Source organism: Neophocaena asiaeorientalis, unplaced genomic scaffold (genome assembly GCF_003031525.2).
Source record: "Neophocaena asiaeorientalis asiaeorientalis breed wild unplaced genomic scaffold, Neophocaena_asiaeorientalis_V1.1 scaffold258, whole genome shotgun sequence".
Lineage (NCBI taxonomy): Eukaryota > Metazoa > Chordata > Mammalia > Artiodactyla > Phocoenidae > Neophocaena > Neophocaena asiaeorientalis.
Genome location: NW_020172591.1, coordinates 2,880,529 through 2,896,689, shown reverse-complemented (window position 1 = coordinate 2,896,689; position 16,161 = coordinate 2,880,529). Strand labels below are relative to the sequence as shown.

The 16,161-nt window shown below is 47.6% G+C and overlaps 1 protein-coding gene across 4 annotated transcripts in view; it reads right to left on the bottom strand.

Annotated features, from left to right (window-relative positions):
* The window catches only part of NRP2 (neuropilin 2), a 117,529-nt gene that overhangs the window by 69,774 nt on the left and 31,594 nt on the right, over positions 1-16,161 (bottom strand). For all 4 annotated transcript variants that reach the window (XM_024738351.1, XM_024738352.1, XM_024738349.1 and 1 more), the window contains exons 3-7: positions 12,512-12,693; positions 6,502-6,732; positions 5,276-5,431; positions 3,249-3,418; positions 1,238-1,393 (exon numbers count right to left, since the gene is read on the bottom strand). In XM_024738351.1, the coding sequence (XP_024594119.1) occupies positions 1,238-1,393; positions 3,249-3,418; positions 5,276-5,431; positions 6,502-6,732; positions 12,512-12,693 (895 nt within the window). The remainder of the gene's footprint in view (positions 1-1,237; positions 1,394-3,248; positions 3,419-5,275; positions 5,432-6,501; positions 6,733-12,511; positions 12,694-16,161) is intronic.

Genomic DNA, 16,161 nt, shown 5'->3' with positions numbered 1-16,161 from the left:
GAGAGAGAGAGAGAGAGAGAGAGAGAGAGAAAGAGAGAGAGAGAGAGACACCTGGTAATATCTAGAAGCCATGATTTCAGATGAATTGTGCCATGTTACTATGGCGATCTTAATTTTTTAAAATCCACTCCTTTAAAAACTCAAATTTCCCAAGTGAAACAGTGCCAACGTTATAGTTTAGGATTTTCTGGGTCCGAAGTTTCCAGTTACACCAGCGAGAGCAAGCTGCCTTGGGGCAGTGACAGGAGCCAAGGGGGCCCTGTTTGGAAAAGACCTTTGGCTTCTCCAGGTTGGACCACCTGTGTCACCTTTTGATAATTCACACCTGACCGACCAGGGGGCTGCTGGGACTGTGGCAGTAAGAGGAGAGACCCTTTCCCTCAGTTCCCGATTCCACTGGGAAGGATGAGCGCTCTCCTTTGAGACCCGAGCCAACCCACAACGAACGGAGTTCTTGCCCTGCCCACGTGAGACCACCGGCCGTTTCCAATAAGCCCCCCATACGCTGAGTCTACCTCACACCCAGTATGCACCTCGCGGGCGCCAGCTGCGGGCCTGATCACCGCCAGAGTGCCACATGTCTTAGGAAAGCGGAGTGCCAGACATTCATCCACATGTACAACAAAAGCCCCACATCACCCATGCAGACACACCTCCGAGAGCCCCAGACACTGAAGGCACCAGCCGAGCGAACTCAATGCCTCGCTGCCACACGACTGCCAGTTCAGATCCCATCCCCGACACACCGAATTTCTGCTCATTACTTATTATCCTCTTTCTTCTTCGGGACATCGTGATTCCCTCTCAGGATCTGTGCCCTTTTACTCCCAGACCTCGGTAACTCCTGAACGGCAGTTTCAGGACGTTTTGTGATTCTTAACCCATCATGTGGAAGGGACTCAGGCCATAAATGCTCAATGAATCCTGTATGGGGAGACTCAGACAGGGAACACATTTTCTCCTTCATTTGCAGTCAGAGAGCACCCTGCAAGCTCTCTTTCTCTCTCTGCTGTGCAATGAGACAGCAGCCAGGCTGTTGGAGAGACAAAGGTGTTTTCCAATCACTTTAGCATAAGAAAGAATATTTTCATGGCCAGCATCTCCGGTGCCTCCATCAATTATTGGAGCCTCAGGGGAACAAGGCCTCCTTGGCCATGTGGGGTGGCTCTGCAGCCCTTCTTGTGCCAGCCCTCCTGCCCCACCCCGGCGTGCCCAGGCGGTGGGGAAACGGGTTTACCTTGTGGTTCTTGCCGTGCCGGTACACCATCCAGTCTTCACCATTAGTGCTCACTTCCAGCTTGTAGGATTTGACATAGTAGCCATTCTGGGTTTCCCTGGAAATCGCTCCCTGCGTCGCGATGGCTGTGAGCACGGTTAGAAAACGTAGGTCCACCTGAGGAAGACAGGCGGAGAAGGAAGTGGGCCTTGACTCTCTGGACACAGGGCTGCATCTGGCTTTTTCTTCAAAGGACACACTTGTAATCCTTAGCTCACAACCCGTGTCTGTGATTCGCTCACAGGTGTTGGTGATCAGTATCTGTTTGTGTCCCCTGGACAGCTGAACTCAACTTATTCGAACTACACTGGGCACCTTTGGAAATTGGAACTTGATTTTTTTTCTTCTTTTCTCTTTTTTTTGCAAATCTGAACAGACAGGATTATGTTTATCTTAAAGGAATCACTGAACATCTAGAACCATGACCCCTTCTTGCTCAACCACGACCTGCCTTGGATAGTGAACGTGGATGCTGGTTTAAAGGAACAATGGCGAAATCCAATCCAATCCACTCCGCTCTGATCCAGTCCAATTCAAGCCAATTCACTTTCGATGCTCTAGTTGCCAAAGTCTCAGCTTCGAGCTGTTTCCCCTCCCCTCAGTTCCTCACTCCATTGTGTATTTAGTGGCTCAGGTCACCAAGGGGTCAGAGGGCATGCAGAGTCTGCCCTAGCAATTAAGCTTATGCACCGAGTCCTGACCTTTTGCCCGACGAGGAGGGCCAACATTTTGAGGCACTTCCCCTCCCACCACACCAAGCACATTTGGAAATTGCTGGATGTTATTCCTTTGCTGACCACAGTGTTTCTTAGTGGCAATCTCTGCGTGATCAAAATTTAGCCAGCACACACCGGTAAAATTTGATTCAGTAAGCATTTATTGGCTACTTAGTATGTGCTCAGCACCATTAAGCATTCTAAAGGAGTACACAATGCTGTGTATGCGTATGATAAACAGGTGGAGAGCAATCAGAGAAAGTATATGTTTAGGACCCAAAATGAGGACTACAATCAACCGGATGCGGGCTAGAAAGGAGAACTTTCTGGAAGCTTTGCAAGATGAGAAGCGTTATTGGAGAAGCAGAGGAGAGATAGTGACGGATGGCCTTAGGGTTGGGCGTTAGAACCTCTGTGGACTCCCTGGAAGTTTCTAAGTGGTCATTCTCCCTTTCCTGTCGTCTGCTCTGCGACATCCTTCTCAGAGGAGAGGTCGCCGTGTCGCATCAGAGCTAGGACGGGCTTGTCAGTGGGTCACGAGGCTGTCTGCCGTGCGTCATGAAAGCAGTCATTGCTCTAGCATGGAACTAGCAGCTTGCTCTTCCCTGGGGATGAGAGCTGGACCAGTGTGTAGTGCAAGGGAGGATTACTCAACAGGAGCTGCAAGTCTTGAAAGAAGGAAAGCAAACAATAGTCTGAAAAGATGCTGCAGGGCATCCAAGCAACTGGAGTTTCACTCCTGGCAGTGACATCTTCCCGTGTGTTCTCCTGATAGCTATAGGCAAAACCTTCCTGGGAGGGCTCCCTCCGAACAGCAAAGATCATGAGAAGCTGCTATGCTTCTCACGCCTGCCCTTAGGAAAAATGCCCCCTAAGTCTCTGATGCCTCCCTATGCTGAGAATGAGGACACTCTGTAACTGTTTATGGAAGTTCCTTGGATAACTATAGTGAAAGTGCAAACAGCTTCCCAGCCAAGCAACTTCTCCAAGGCCTGGTAATCTTCACAAGGGCAGAGGCAGTGTCCATCTGACTTGTTATTTTATCCCAGCACTTAGCACAGTGCCTGGTATAGTCTATTTGTGGCTGGAATATGGATTTCTTTGGATGGATGGATGGATGGGTGGGTGGATGGATGGATGGATGAAAGAAGTTCTCAAGTATGTTGTGTTTCTTTGTCCACTCTAGCGAAGGAGCCAGCCCCCTTGCCCACCAATGCACACACACTCTGCACACCCTCTGGTATCTGAGTCAGTACCTGGAGATACTCCTTGCTGGAATCCAAGTTGGGTGTCCAGCCGTTGTCATCGCCATGGAGCCGGCTTTGGTGAGGTGTCCACCTCCCATCAGAGTAGGTAGACGAGGCACTGATCTGTTCATTAGCAATCCGGCCGGACTCCATTCCCAGAGGGACATTGCACTGAAAGTCTGGGGGATGGAAATGGTCAAGGGCAGAGTTAGGTCTCTCCACCTTAAACCCCTGGGACCCCCAGAACGCTGCTCCTTTCTAGGGATGAGTCCTTGCAGGCACTCCCTCATCTTAAAGACCTAATTATACACTCACATTTTAAAACCAACTACGCCAAGTCACAGAGATTGACACCCCCTCTGGGTCTGAAAGGAACTAAATTTGACCTAAAAGAAATCAGGCTGTGGATAAATAAGAATCATCATACAAATTAAAAATACAATCTGAAGCACGAGAACTGTCAGTGCTACAGGCTACGATGCTCACAGTTTCCAGATGCGCTCTAACTGAAATACAGGTAAACGCGTGATGGACTTGGGTGGGCTGATACATCGTGGGAAGCCTGCTTTATTAATAAACACCCAGGAGGCACTTTTGTTTCTTTCTTTGTTTCACTCAACTCTCTCATGAGTTCTGGCACAGAAGACAGATGTTACAAAGCAATAAATACCTGTCTTTGGGAGACCTCTCTGTAAGCAAAAGTGTGTCACTCTGTATTACCCTGCACCACCTGTCTGGGCAAATGGACCCAGGAGTCACTTCCCCTGGGCTTGTGCTGTCAGTTTAATTGCTGTCCTTCCCATGGATCCCACGGACACTGGTCAATATTTGTGTGTGCATGTGTCAGATAAGGACCAGCAATCTTTTTCAGGTATCAAACCTACTCTGTAGCTCTGTGACCACACTGGCCATTTGCAGAACTTGGTGCAACTCACAATACTGTTTTCTTGTCACTCAATCTTCATGAGCTCTTTGAGGAAAAAAACAAAAGCAAAACCCGTCAGTCGGCCAGGCTGCCGTGTCTGCAGGTATGCATGTGGTAAGCTGTCTACAGCCATAGCAGGATTTGCCCAGCTCCAATCATCCTGAAAGTGTTCCTTTAGTCCTTCAAGTTATCATTTGGGCTGCTTGGTGAAAATGGCAGCACATCTTAAGCACATGTCCAAGAGGAGCTGATTTAAAGATGTAGCTCAGGGCAAGAGACCGATGGTCTGGGTTCAAAGACAGCAGGTTCCATGACCACTGGGGTCAGGGTTATACTTTCTCTGTTTGCACATAGTAGAAGCTCAAAAAACTGTGTTTATTAGAAGAATGAACTGAAAGTCCAAGCAGTGTGCCAGCCTAGTGAGAAAAACTCTAGCCAGGGCCAGAGATGTTTAATGTCAAAACATATATATAGAGAGAGAGGTTGAAAATTGCTCAGTTTTTTGACAATGGTCACTGAGGCTTCAAGAGGGAAGAAAATGGCCCCAGACTCAAAAAATGTTAGCACAGGAGGGGACTCGATATAAATATCCTAACTAACCTCCCTTTCATTCTGAACCTTGAGATGGTCCTGCGACATTCCACGGGAATAACTAATTCTTGGTATACATACTTTTTCTTTTTCTTTTTTTTTTTTCGGTACGCGGGCCCCCCACTGCTGTGGCCTCTCCCGTTGCGGAGCACAGGCTCCAGACGCGCAGGCCCAGCGGCCATGGCTCACGGGCCCAGCTGCTCTGCGGCACGTGGGATCCTCCCGGACCGGGGCACGAACCCGCGTCCCCTGCATCAGCAGGCGGACTCTCAACCACTGCGCCACCAGGGAAGCCCCCATACCTTTTCTTTAAAGAAATGAGTAGCCAGATTGACATTTATCCTATTTTCATTAATCTCTGCCTAGCAAGAGGACACAGCTCCCATCCCCTGAGCTCAGATGTCACTGCAAATTCTGGAGAATTCCCATCTCCTTCTCTTGCAGGTCAGCCTCTCTTCCCCACACACCCTCACAGCCCTGAGAGGAGGACAGGACAGAGGTTCCCAACCGGCCAACTCACTCTCTAGCGGCTCTTGGTGAACCAGGTAGTAACGTGCAGAGAAGCCATCCTTGGCCACTGCCATGTCCGTGTGAAAAGTCAGAGAGAGGATCCCAGTGGCCGAACGGAGTTCAGAAGGTGTTTTGGTCCCACAGTACTTGCCAATCAGCGGTCCGACTGGACATGCAGGACAAAGAGAGGTCACAGAAATGGAAATGCCAAAGCCCATTGGCCATACATTCTCCCTTCCCACAATTGCAAGTCATTCCATGGAGCATCACTTTGGATGCCTTGGCATAAAAGAGCAACCAGAGATTTGTTTTAAGAACAATGGCTAATGTTTTTCCTGCACATTAAAAAGTATTTTCACTGACCTGGCCTCATTCTGTTTTCACAGCCCTGGGAGATGGACTGGAAAGCTATCATTATAATGCCTGTTCTACAGAAGAAGAAATTGGGGTTTGGAGAGGGCACATGACTTTTCTTTGTTCATACAGCTAGGAAATAGCAGAGCTGGGACTCCAACCCAAGTTTCCTGACTAAATCTTATGCTTTTCTCAGGAGATGAAATTGCTTAGCTATCGAGTCTTCCTTACAGTGCAAAATACTTAGAACGACTACAAAAGTGAAAGATTGGTCTCCTTGCTGATACCAAATATACCCAAGACTTATGCTGGTCTCCACCTGAGAAGTACAGGTTCCTCTTGGCCTTGGGGGATGCACCTTTTATGCATCTATGACTATATAAATGATAATAAAATTACAGTAATTATAGTGATGATAATAGCAGCTTATTTATACAGATAAGACACAGAGAGGTTAAGGAACTTGCCCAAGGTTGCAGAGCTGCTAATATCAGAGCCAGGATTCAAACTTAGTCAATCTGGCTCTAGAGTCCTATTTGGGCATAGAGGGTGGTCACTGAGTCACTCTCTATGGCAAGCCTGATGACTTGGAGCAGAAAAGAACATTACCTATAGGTTTTCTCAACCTCATCCAAGTATCTACTCAGTCTCCTCCTATCCTTCTCCAAAGAAATATCTCCAAGAGAGAAAACTGTCTTTCTACAATGTCTCTGAAGTCATCCTTGGTGAAGGATAAGAAGAGAAAGTCATCATGGGTCATAGATAAACCCTGAGGAACTTTAAAGTCTTTGTTCTCTCTCTTTTTTTTTTATTGCTCCTAAAGCAATTAGCAGGCAAAGGCGAAGCTACTGAGAAGTGCCTGGTGATGGCGCCATCACTCACCATGGGGGATGCCATCCCAGATGTCCAGCCAATCGTATTTGCAGTCTCCCTCTCCCACCTGCAAAGGGTCGTGCTCCAGGTCAAAGGTCAGGAACTGCAGGATGATCTCCATCTTGGGTTTGGCCAGGATGGTGAAGGTGCAGTCCAAGTTGTGTGGGTACTTCTCGGGAAACCCGGGGGACTCGATGGTCCCGTTGGGGCTTGTGAAGTTCTTTGAACAATCTTCAGAGCCTGTATGTAAATGAGAACCATAGCATTAAGAGAGTGGAAGAGGATGCCTTTCTCCGTTGCCTCTGTCACATGGGTTATTTAAATGTTTGGGCCCAAATTTCCCTCCTCACAAAGTTTTTGTTTCCACTGGAGTGGCCCTTGAAGCAACATACTTTCCACATCAACGTTTCAAGCCATTAAGCCAGACCATCTTTAGGAGAGAAATTAGGGAGTAGAGCAGGCTTGCTCTACATATTAGAGTAACAGCAGCAATGGAGGATTTGGGAGGGGGGTGGTGTAGAAAGAAGTGTGTGTGCGATACAGGGAGGGAGAGAGAGAGAGATGGATTCTCTTGAAGAGACGAACAGAGTCTTCTTTCTCAATTACTCAGCTGCTTGCTCCAGAAATGTAAGTTATTTCAATCCTCAAGGGAGGCTTGCTGATTGCCAGCAGGGAAAACAATGTTACCCCTTATTTATTGCTGACCTCAACACTGGCCCCCATTGTACCAGAGCCAACTTGGTGCCCCCATCTCCCTCCAAGATCCAAGGTGCCTCAGGGGAGGGGCAAAGGGGAGCTCGGGTCTCATTCATGTCATGACTATATTAAAACTAGCGGCTCTGTAGTGGTCAGACAATTAACAATTGAGGTTTGTAGCTGGTGGATCACAGCAGTGTTTGGGGATGTTAAAGGCCGCTCCAGCAGCAAGTTTGGAAAAAATGTGGCAGTGCATTGACATTTGGAAGGCTTCTGGTTCTTTTGTGGTGGGGACGGCCTTTTTTCTCTCCTAAGCTCTTGTGTCTGCTTCCTTGGGGCTCACGGAGGCGTCCTATTAAATGCTGCGCACATTCGCATCCTGGTGCAGGCTTGGACCGCAGCGGGAGGGAGCTCGTAAAAGGATTACAGCCACTGTCTCCCCTAAGGCCTCAAGGTGGAGTCACATTAAAAGGGCCCTCGCGTGCTGTAACCCAGCCACCATTTGCCAGGGTCGCCTGGGACGGTCCCAGGGCACTGCAGCCCAGACCATGGGCCCAGGGAGCTGCACGGAGCCAGAAGTTTTGCAAGTTAATGCGATGAATGTAAATGCTGCACAATTAGCATTGATTTCACTACGTTCTGATTTTAAAATTGAAAAAGGGAGCAGGATTTATGAGGGGAATAGTAGGCACTCTAAGCATGAAGAAAAAACACAGAAATACTAGATAAACTAGGTGTTTACTGGCAGGAAGTGTCCTCTGGGGATCCCACTGAAATATAACTGCGTGATGCCAATACACTGATCTCGCAGCAATGTCTTTATCCGTGGCTCCTGCAGCAGCCCCTGGACGAGTCTCTTTATTGATGATGGCTTTCTGGAAAGCGGCAAATGTCTGACTTGGAAAAGGTGCCATGCAAATAAGTGGGGGAGGGGATGGAAACCTTTTTTTAGCATCAGACAGGAAGTTCCAATATCCCTGCTCACCCTTCCATCACCTCCGCCCTTCCAGCCAGCACTGAGCCTTGGCAGGGTGGGAACCCGGGACACCTGGGGCGAGAGCTAATCTTTTCAGGATTATTCTTCGGAGGCTCTCTAATGCTGCATCCCAGAGGCTCTGCGTTCCATCATTCTGAGGCCGGGTGGCCCAGTGGGCAGCCAGGCCTGGAGGCAGGAGATGAGATGACCTCTCCCCCAGTTTGTTTTTACTATCAGAACCCCAGCTTCTGAAAGCCTCCTCCATGGTCCAGGATGAGGCAGTTTAGCAAAGCCAAGCCAGCTGGCAGGTCTTCAGGTGGCTGAGAGGGATTTTGAAAAGGTTAGCGTTTATGGCTGCCCGGCCACTTTGCCAGAGGAAATTAACCCTATTCACAAGTTGTTTCTAGAAAAGGCATCCTGACACTCCCTCCCAGCGTTTGCCCTATTGTCATTCCTTTCCAAGGCAAGGGGAATCACCCCCCACCCCCACCCCCGGGAGTGGGGAATTTATAGTGGAATCTTTCTTTAGTCCCTGTCATCCATGGGGGACAGGCGCTTCCACAAAGGACACTTAGAAAGCCCAAGAGAGGCCTGGAGAATGTGAGAGTACCCACAGTTTCCAAGGTTCTGTGGTCCTGTAATGGACTGGAGAGATTTTTTTCAATCTGACGTCCTTAAGGCAAAAAGAAAAAAAAAAGTGTGTATCTATCTTCTGACATGGCTATACACGGGTGTATCCTGGGGCTTATTTTGAATGAAGTAGAAAAACAGTTTTATCCTTTTCATGCAGAAAAATCAAGCCTGTCCATTACAATCGTGCATCCATCTATAATTGTACCATCTTGCTGTTTGGACTATGGTCAGTGTCAGAAAGCAGGCAGCTGAATATCAAATGTGGAGAAGAGATCTCAGGAAAGGGTGACCATCCCTGGGACAAGGGTTGAGTCTTGCGGTTATCTACCTAATCCAAGAGGCTTTTCTGCAATGTGTTAAAAGGATTAAAGGTTAAAAAAAATAGCTCAGTCAATAAATACTCAAGTTCACGCAACGCTAAAATTGTCCATAGAACCTGCGGGATTTTGGCTGCAGTGAATGATTTCATACCAAAGGACTCTGGTATGAAAAATGCCCACTCCGTGGTTTTTCACTGTAAAAATTGTACGATAACTCTGCAAGCAGAAGAAAAATCTGCACACATAAGGCTATTGAAAACATGGTGGATTTATCCAAAGATGAGTTGAGGCTGACCACAAAGGTAAACCCAGTTCTTCGATTTAGGAAGTGGGAGTAGGGGGCATCCCAGGTTTTCTCTGTCTGTGAATAACCCGAGATTTCAGTTTCCAAAATGTCACTGGGCACCGCGAAAGAAAACTTGATCTTGAACTTTGGTCAGAAGACAGGAAACAAACACACAAACCCCCCCACACTTTCCAGTGATTCAGTTTCCAATGTTACTTTTTAAATTATTTTAAAATTCCTTTCTCTGTTCTGCTTATGATTTGGTGACTTGGGATCACTTAAGTCAGTGAGTTGTTTGGTTTACCCTTTTCTGTGTGGACCGTCTGGTCATACACAGACTCTTTCATAAACCACTTCATTCAGGGCAGACACGAACCTCCCTCTCCAGCCACTCACCCCCATCTGTACGGAATTGTGAGTTTATTTCTGTCAGTATAACTCTGCAGCAGAGCCCCGCCTGGGCGATGTGCTGTCGAAGGCTTCCAGAGTCCTCTGTACGGTTGTGTATCTGTTTACAGTTCCCCCTTCTCTCTCTTTATGAATCTGACTAGCAAACACAACTGTGTTTGTTTAGATTTCTTCAGCATGTTCATGCGTTTCTTTCATGTTCTGTGGATGACATAACTTTGTGTGTTTTCTCTCAGGGCTCCAACAGTGGAGATCCGGGTGTGGGACGCGGCACCTGGAAGAATGCTCATCTTCCTAAACTTCTCAGTTTTGAACTTGGCACACCCCGCCCCCTGCACATATACGTGCTTTATGAGGGCTGACTTTCAGGCTGAGAGCTGTTCTTTCCAATGGGCACGATGGCATGTGTGAACAGCGCCGAGGCCACTGGGCTCTCACCCCTTTCTTACGTTCCCCAGAAGAATGGCTGTTGTTGGCCTGTTACCTCCCGCTGCTGCAGTAATCTTTTTCTTCCTTCTGTAGGCAATCCCAGGCCTTAAAGTAGACTGCCCCACTTCTCCATGCCCAAGCCACCTTCCTTGGCCAGCTCCTTTGTTTCTAGGCATGCTGCCTCATTCAAAATCCTACGTCAGCCTGTCCTCAAAAGAGCAATGCTGAGTTACGATACCCTCTGTGTGTTTTGTCTTTTAAGATCGACTCTTCACATTTGCATGACAGATAGAGCTAACATTCACGTTTTTGTGTCGATTTCTGGAGGATGTGGCACCATCCTTTGTGAAATACTAAGTTGGGAAACATGAAACAGAGATGAGCTGGAACGGTCCTCCGCACCCTTGTTCTGACTTCCGGTGGCTAGCTCCCTGGATGCCCTTGCTTGGAGCTGTTTTCCTTTCATGGTCAGCACAGTGGAGCTGAATGGCAGCTTTAGCACTGGGGACCTAGCTACCTAATAGATTTCCCAGGTAACCTACCGGCAAGCCACTCAGTAGCTCCCTCATTTTCACATCCATGGCATGTTAATCATACCTTCACAGTTATTCACTCTGCCTCATATTATAACAATAGTTTACCTTGCAATTTACCTATCAATGTACACATTCATCCAATAACATAGACTGTGCATCTGTTCTGTGCTCTGGGTTTACACACTGTCTCCCCAACCAGAAGAGGGCAAACACCCCGTTTCCTTCCTTCCTCTCTTCTCTCTCCCCACTAGTCCCCAGCAGAGGATGGCATAATGAGGGGTCCATCAGTGCCAGTGGCACTGACTAATCTGAACCTCACACAGGACTCAGGGGAATGTGGATGAGGCGATTTGGGAGCCTCACACCAGCCCGAGCCACTGGACACACAGACTGTCAGTCCCTGCGACCTCATGTAGTCAGCTGCATGACGACCCGTGGCAGACAGTCTTTCCTGGGACTCATGCCCTGGGACGCTCCCGGCTCCCACTCTGGCTCCAACCTTTCACTGGATTCTACGATCTTGTTCTCAGGCAGACAAATCTGGCAAATATTTAGACAGAGTGGATATAAAAAGTGCTTTCAGCAGCTACCACTTCCTTTCAAGAATTGTTTGGCGAAAAAGAAAATATATATGAATAGTTCCCCTCACACTGAACTCCACAGGCGCCGGACTTGGGCTCCTTGATGACAAGGCTGACAGCCTCCCCTTTCAGCAGACTCTGTCCATGAGTTGTAAAACTTGGGCTGCTGGCGAGGGAAACACAGTCGTAGATGGGGTGGGAGCCCCTGAGGTGGGGGGATGGGCAGGGGTGAAGGGAGAACTGGAGGATAAACTTCACTTAGCTTCAAGATAATGAGCTCACACATGGGAGGGAAGGGCACGCTGCTTGGAGTGCTTCCATGGAGATGCTGAACCAGCGACTTATGAATCAAAGTTGTCTCTACCCAGTTACGGATATTAAGCATTGGCCCATATTCTCAGGATCTAAAGTAATCTAAGGGGGACCTAATGGAAAGCAAGTGGTCAACTTAAAAGAAAGGCAATGTGCTTCTCCTCTCTTTCTGCTATCTTTATCAGGGTGTTGGCTTCATCGGCATTTAGGAAGTGTGGGTTCAATGGGTAGACGTGATGCAGTGGAACAGCAACGGGAATTCCTAGGAGCCATATTTGGGTGTAAAAGCAACTGTGTGACTTTGTTGGTGGTAGTGGTGGTGGTGGATCATAGTAAGATTTTTAGATCTTATGATGTCCTTCCGTCCCATGTAATTCCAAAGAAAGGCTGTGTTAAATCATGAAGTAATTAGGAGGACGTTTAACCAAGTTTTGTTTTTACCATGAAGATTATTGTGATTTTTTTAAAAAGGCACACAAAAATCAAATTCTTTCCAAAAGTGTTTTTCTATGTAACAGGTTCTCCTGTTCTTTCGTTGCCACAAACAATGTTTACCTGCCCGACATGCTGCACCCAAGCACTAACCTGGCAGCTCGCCCTCATAAATTGGCTGGTAACTTAAACTGGCTTTTCACCTCAGGCTGTCTCCAGGTTCACCTTGAACCTCTCTTCCCTCCATCAACTTGCTTAGGCTGGATAAAATTAGAACCCTTACCACCTGTGTCAACCCACTGGGCTCCATCTATGAGCACATAACTATTACGTAGTTCCCGCACACAGCACCCCGTGGTCAGGCACAGAGGGCAGAGTCCCATCTTCTCTCCACCCATGACCACACTGACCTGTCTTGAAGATCTCATAGCGGAGGGAGAAGCCTGCCCCCTGCCGGGCGTAGTCGGAGGTGAACTTGATGTAGAGGACAGAGCCCGAAGAGATAATGGTGGGTGGGGCGATGTTCCCACAGTGTTTTCCCAGGAGGTCTGCGGATTCGCTGTCCCCGTCCCGAATCTCAATGAAGTCATACCTAGGTACGGATGGCACAAAGGGGCACATATGAGAAAAGACCAGTTTTAGGAGATGAAAAGGACTATTTTCTCCCTCCAGCTCAGGTGCCTCCATCCACTTCTAGACATTCAGGTGTTTCGTATTCATCAAAGGGCCCTTACGTTTGCTTGTAGAGACTGGCAAACATAGATATAGGAAGTTGCATTGCTTTCTGAAAGCCACACAGAACGAGCACCTCAGTGGATGGCTAGACTTTAAGGCCTTATCTCTTGCTCACATAAGAGCAGTAGCGTCATTCTATCAAATGTCTCAAATATGTTTTTCTTCGTGCCGTAGCACCATTTTTATTTCCATTATGATCTCTCTGAATCTTAGTCTTTTCTTCTTAGCTCTGTGTCTCTGCATGTTACTTAACCCCTTTGAGCGTCAATTTCTTCATCCGTAAGATGAGGATAAAAATATGCACTTCAGGGGATTGGGATGGAGATGGAATGAAAAAATGTAAGGAAGGTGCTAGGCACCGAGTCAGGCACATGGGGGCTGTTTCAGAGAGATTTGTTTATTTTCCTGCCTCTTCCCCAAGTTCAGTTCTCTCCTGGGTCATTTGCTCTTCTCTTTAACGTTTAGTGACAAAGACTCCCCAACCGTGGGCCACCTGCCTCGCTGAGATGACTCTGCGAAGCTCACAACAGCAGTGTCTATCTAGTTAACAACGTGTTTTTAAAAGGAGTCAGCACCACATTAGATAAGGCAATAAAAACCTTTCTCCAGGGGCTTCCCTGGTGGCACAGTGGTTATGAATCCGCCTGCCAGTGCAGAGGACACAGGTTCCAGCCCTGGTCCGGGAAGATCCCACATGCTGTGGAGCAACTAAGCCCATGAGCCACAACTACTGAGCCTGCGCTCTAGGGCCTGTGAGCCACAACTACTGAGCCCATGTGCCACAACTACTGAAGCCCGTGCACCTAGAGCCCGTGCTCCGCAACAAGAGAAGCCACCGCAATGAGTAAGCCTGCGCACCGCAACGAAGACTAGCCCCCGCTCCCGGCAAGTAGAGAAAGCCCGTGCGCAGCAACGAAGACCCAAATGCAGCCAAAAATAAATAAATAAATAAATTTTTTAAAAAACCTTTTTCCAAAAGCAGGGGGTGAGTCCCTGGGGACCCAGCATCTCTGAGCATATAACTATTAGTCTCAGCAAGAGGCAGAGCGGGCTGCCTTCCCCACCCTGACGCCTGAGTTCATTTCAAACAGAACCAAACTGGCTCGGGTTGGGGAAGACACCTCAAAGACATGCTTGGCTAGGTTCACGGGATGGCACACCTGCTGTGCCATTTTATCAGTACAGATGCACATTTTCAGCTTCGGTGTGTGGTCTGGCAATCCTCACTGTCCTGCGTCTGGGCTCCTTGTCTGGCTCCCAGGGAATACTCCTGTCACAACTGCTGACGTGGAACATTTCTTCCCCACCAGCTCCCTCAAATTGCTGGCCACTCTACCATTATTTACTGAAAACCATCCATCTCCCTCTCTCTCCCTGTTTATTTATTTTGCATCAACCTGTTAAAACAACATGTCCGAAATCTCTTCTTTTGGGGTAAAGAGAGGGACCGGGAAGGCTACCCTCCCTGGGATGTGCCACACACACAGGGTCTGTGGGAGCTGGTGGCCTGCAGAAGTGGCTTGTTTGAGCTGGAGTGGCCTGAGGCCTCACCACTGCCCCTGGGAGCCATGTTTCAGATGGCTCAGCCACTTCCAAATAAATAGGCCTTCGAAGGGAGTATATGGAGCAGACCAGGGTTAGTTCATTCTTAAACCCCAGAGGGCTGGAATCCTACAGTCCAAAGAATCGCAGAAGCTGGTTAGAGTCCAGAAAAGAGGAGATGGCAGGGTTTTCCCCCAGGAGCTCTGAAGAGATGGACACAGATTGGGAAAGGCGGGGGTGGGTGGGGGATCTGTTTAGGTCTTGTGATTTCAGTGTGGGAGCTGGTGCTGACTTTGAAAATGTGCTTCCTCACTTTCAAAACAACAGTGAAAAGACACTTAGCTTGTTCTCAAAGGAAATTCCCCCAAACCTTCTGGAAAACCCCTCCTTTGTATTTCCACGATGAGGTAAGAACTGTTGGACAGTCACTCTCAGCTGGGTAATGGTGATGCCTTCTTCACCAGGGTGTACAACGGTGGAGAAGCACCTATATCCATGGAGCAGACATTACCCAGCTTGCCTGGAGGAGCCAGTGTCCCCCTAGCCCACACTCATCCCTGAATTAGACAGAACAGGGTTTGGATCCCAGCTCAGACTTATTAGCTGGGTCCCCTCAGGCAAGTCACTCAACGTTTCTGAGCCTCAGAAATGGGGGAAATAAGAGCAAAATAGGGGTACTAGAATTTTTCTCCTAGGGTTTTTCTGAAATTTAGGTGACCCACATCATCTATATAAAGTGTCCCAGCACGTGCTTCATGAGTGTTCATGGGGATTTCTTGTATTTTCACACCCATTTCAGAGGAGAAACAGCTGAGCCGTAGTGCAGAAGTGACTTTCTCTAAGAGACAGAGCAAGTGAGCAGAGATGCAGTATAAGAGGGAATGTACATCTGTTCAAACATTTTGGAAGGCATTTTGGCAAAAATGTGAAAAGAGTTAACATGTACACATCCTTTGATCCTAGCAATCCCACTGCTAGGATTTTTTCCTAGGAAAATAATCAGACAATTGTGCAAAGATGTATATGCATCTTTGTGTGTATATATTTTAAAAAGCATGTGAAAAGTGAAAAGATGCTTTGTTTATTAACAGCATTGTGTCTAAATGTCCAACAGCAGTGGTGGGTAAATGAATTTTGGATATTTATAAAATGGAATACTCCACTGCTATAGTAAAAGTGCTATAGGTCCAGTTTTTTTTTTTTTTTTTGCTTTTAAGGAAAAATGTCCACGATATATTGTTATGTTGAAAAAAAGTAGATTTTTTTAAAAAGTATGCTTTAAAATATATATAGGTATATATATTTCCTTGCATATACATACAGAAAAAGTCTGAAAGCATATAGACTAAAATAGGGACTTCCCTGGTGGCGCCGTGGTTAGGAATCCGCCTGTCAATGCAGGGGACACGGGTTTGAGCCCTGGTCCAAGAAGATCCCACATGCCGCGGAGCAACTAAGCCCGTGAGCCACAACTACTGAGCCCGCGTGCCTAGAGCCCATGCTCCGCAACAAGAGAAGCCACCGCAATGAGAAGCCCGCGCACCGCAAGGAAGAGCAGGCCCCGCTCGCCACAACTAGAGAAAGCCTGCGTGCAGCAACGAAGACCCAACGCAGCCAAAAAGAAAGAAAGAAATTGAAAAAAAAGAATATAGACTAAAATATTAACAGTGGTGAAATATATATATGGATGGTGGGATAATTTGTAATTTTTACTTTCTTCTATTACCTGAATTGTTTATAGCAAGCCTGCATTTCTTTAAAATATATAAAATAACGATACTTC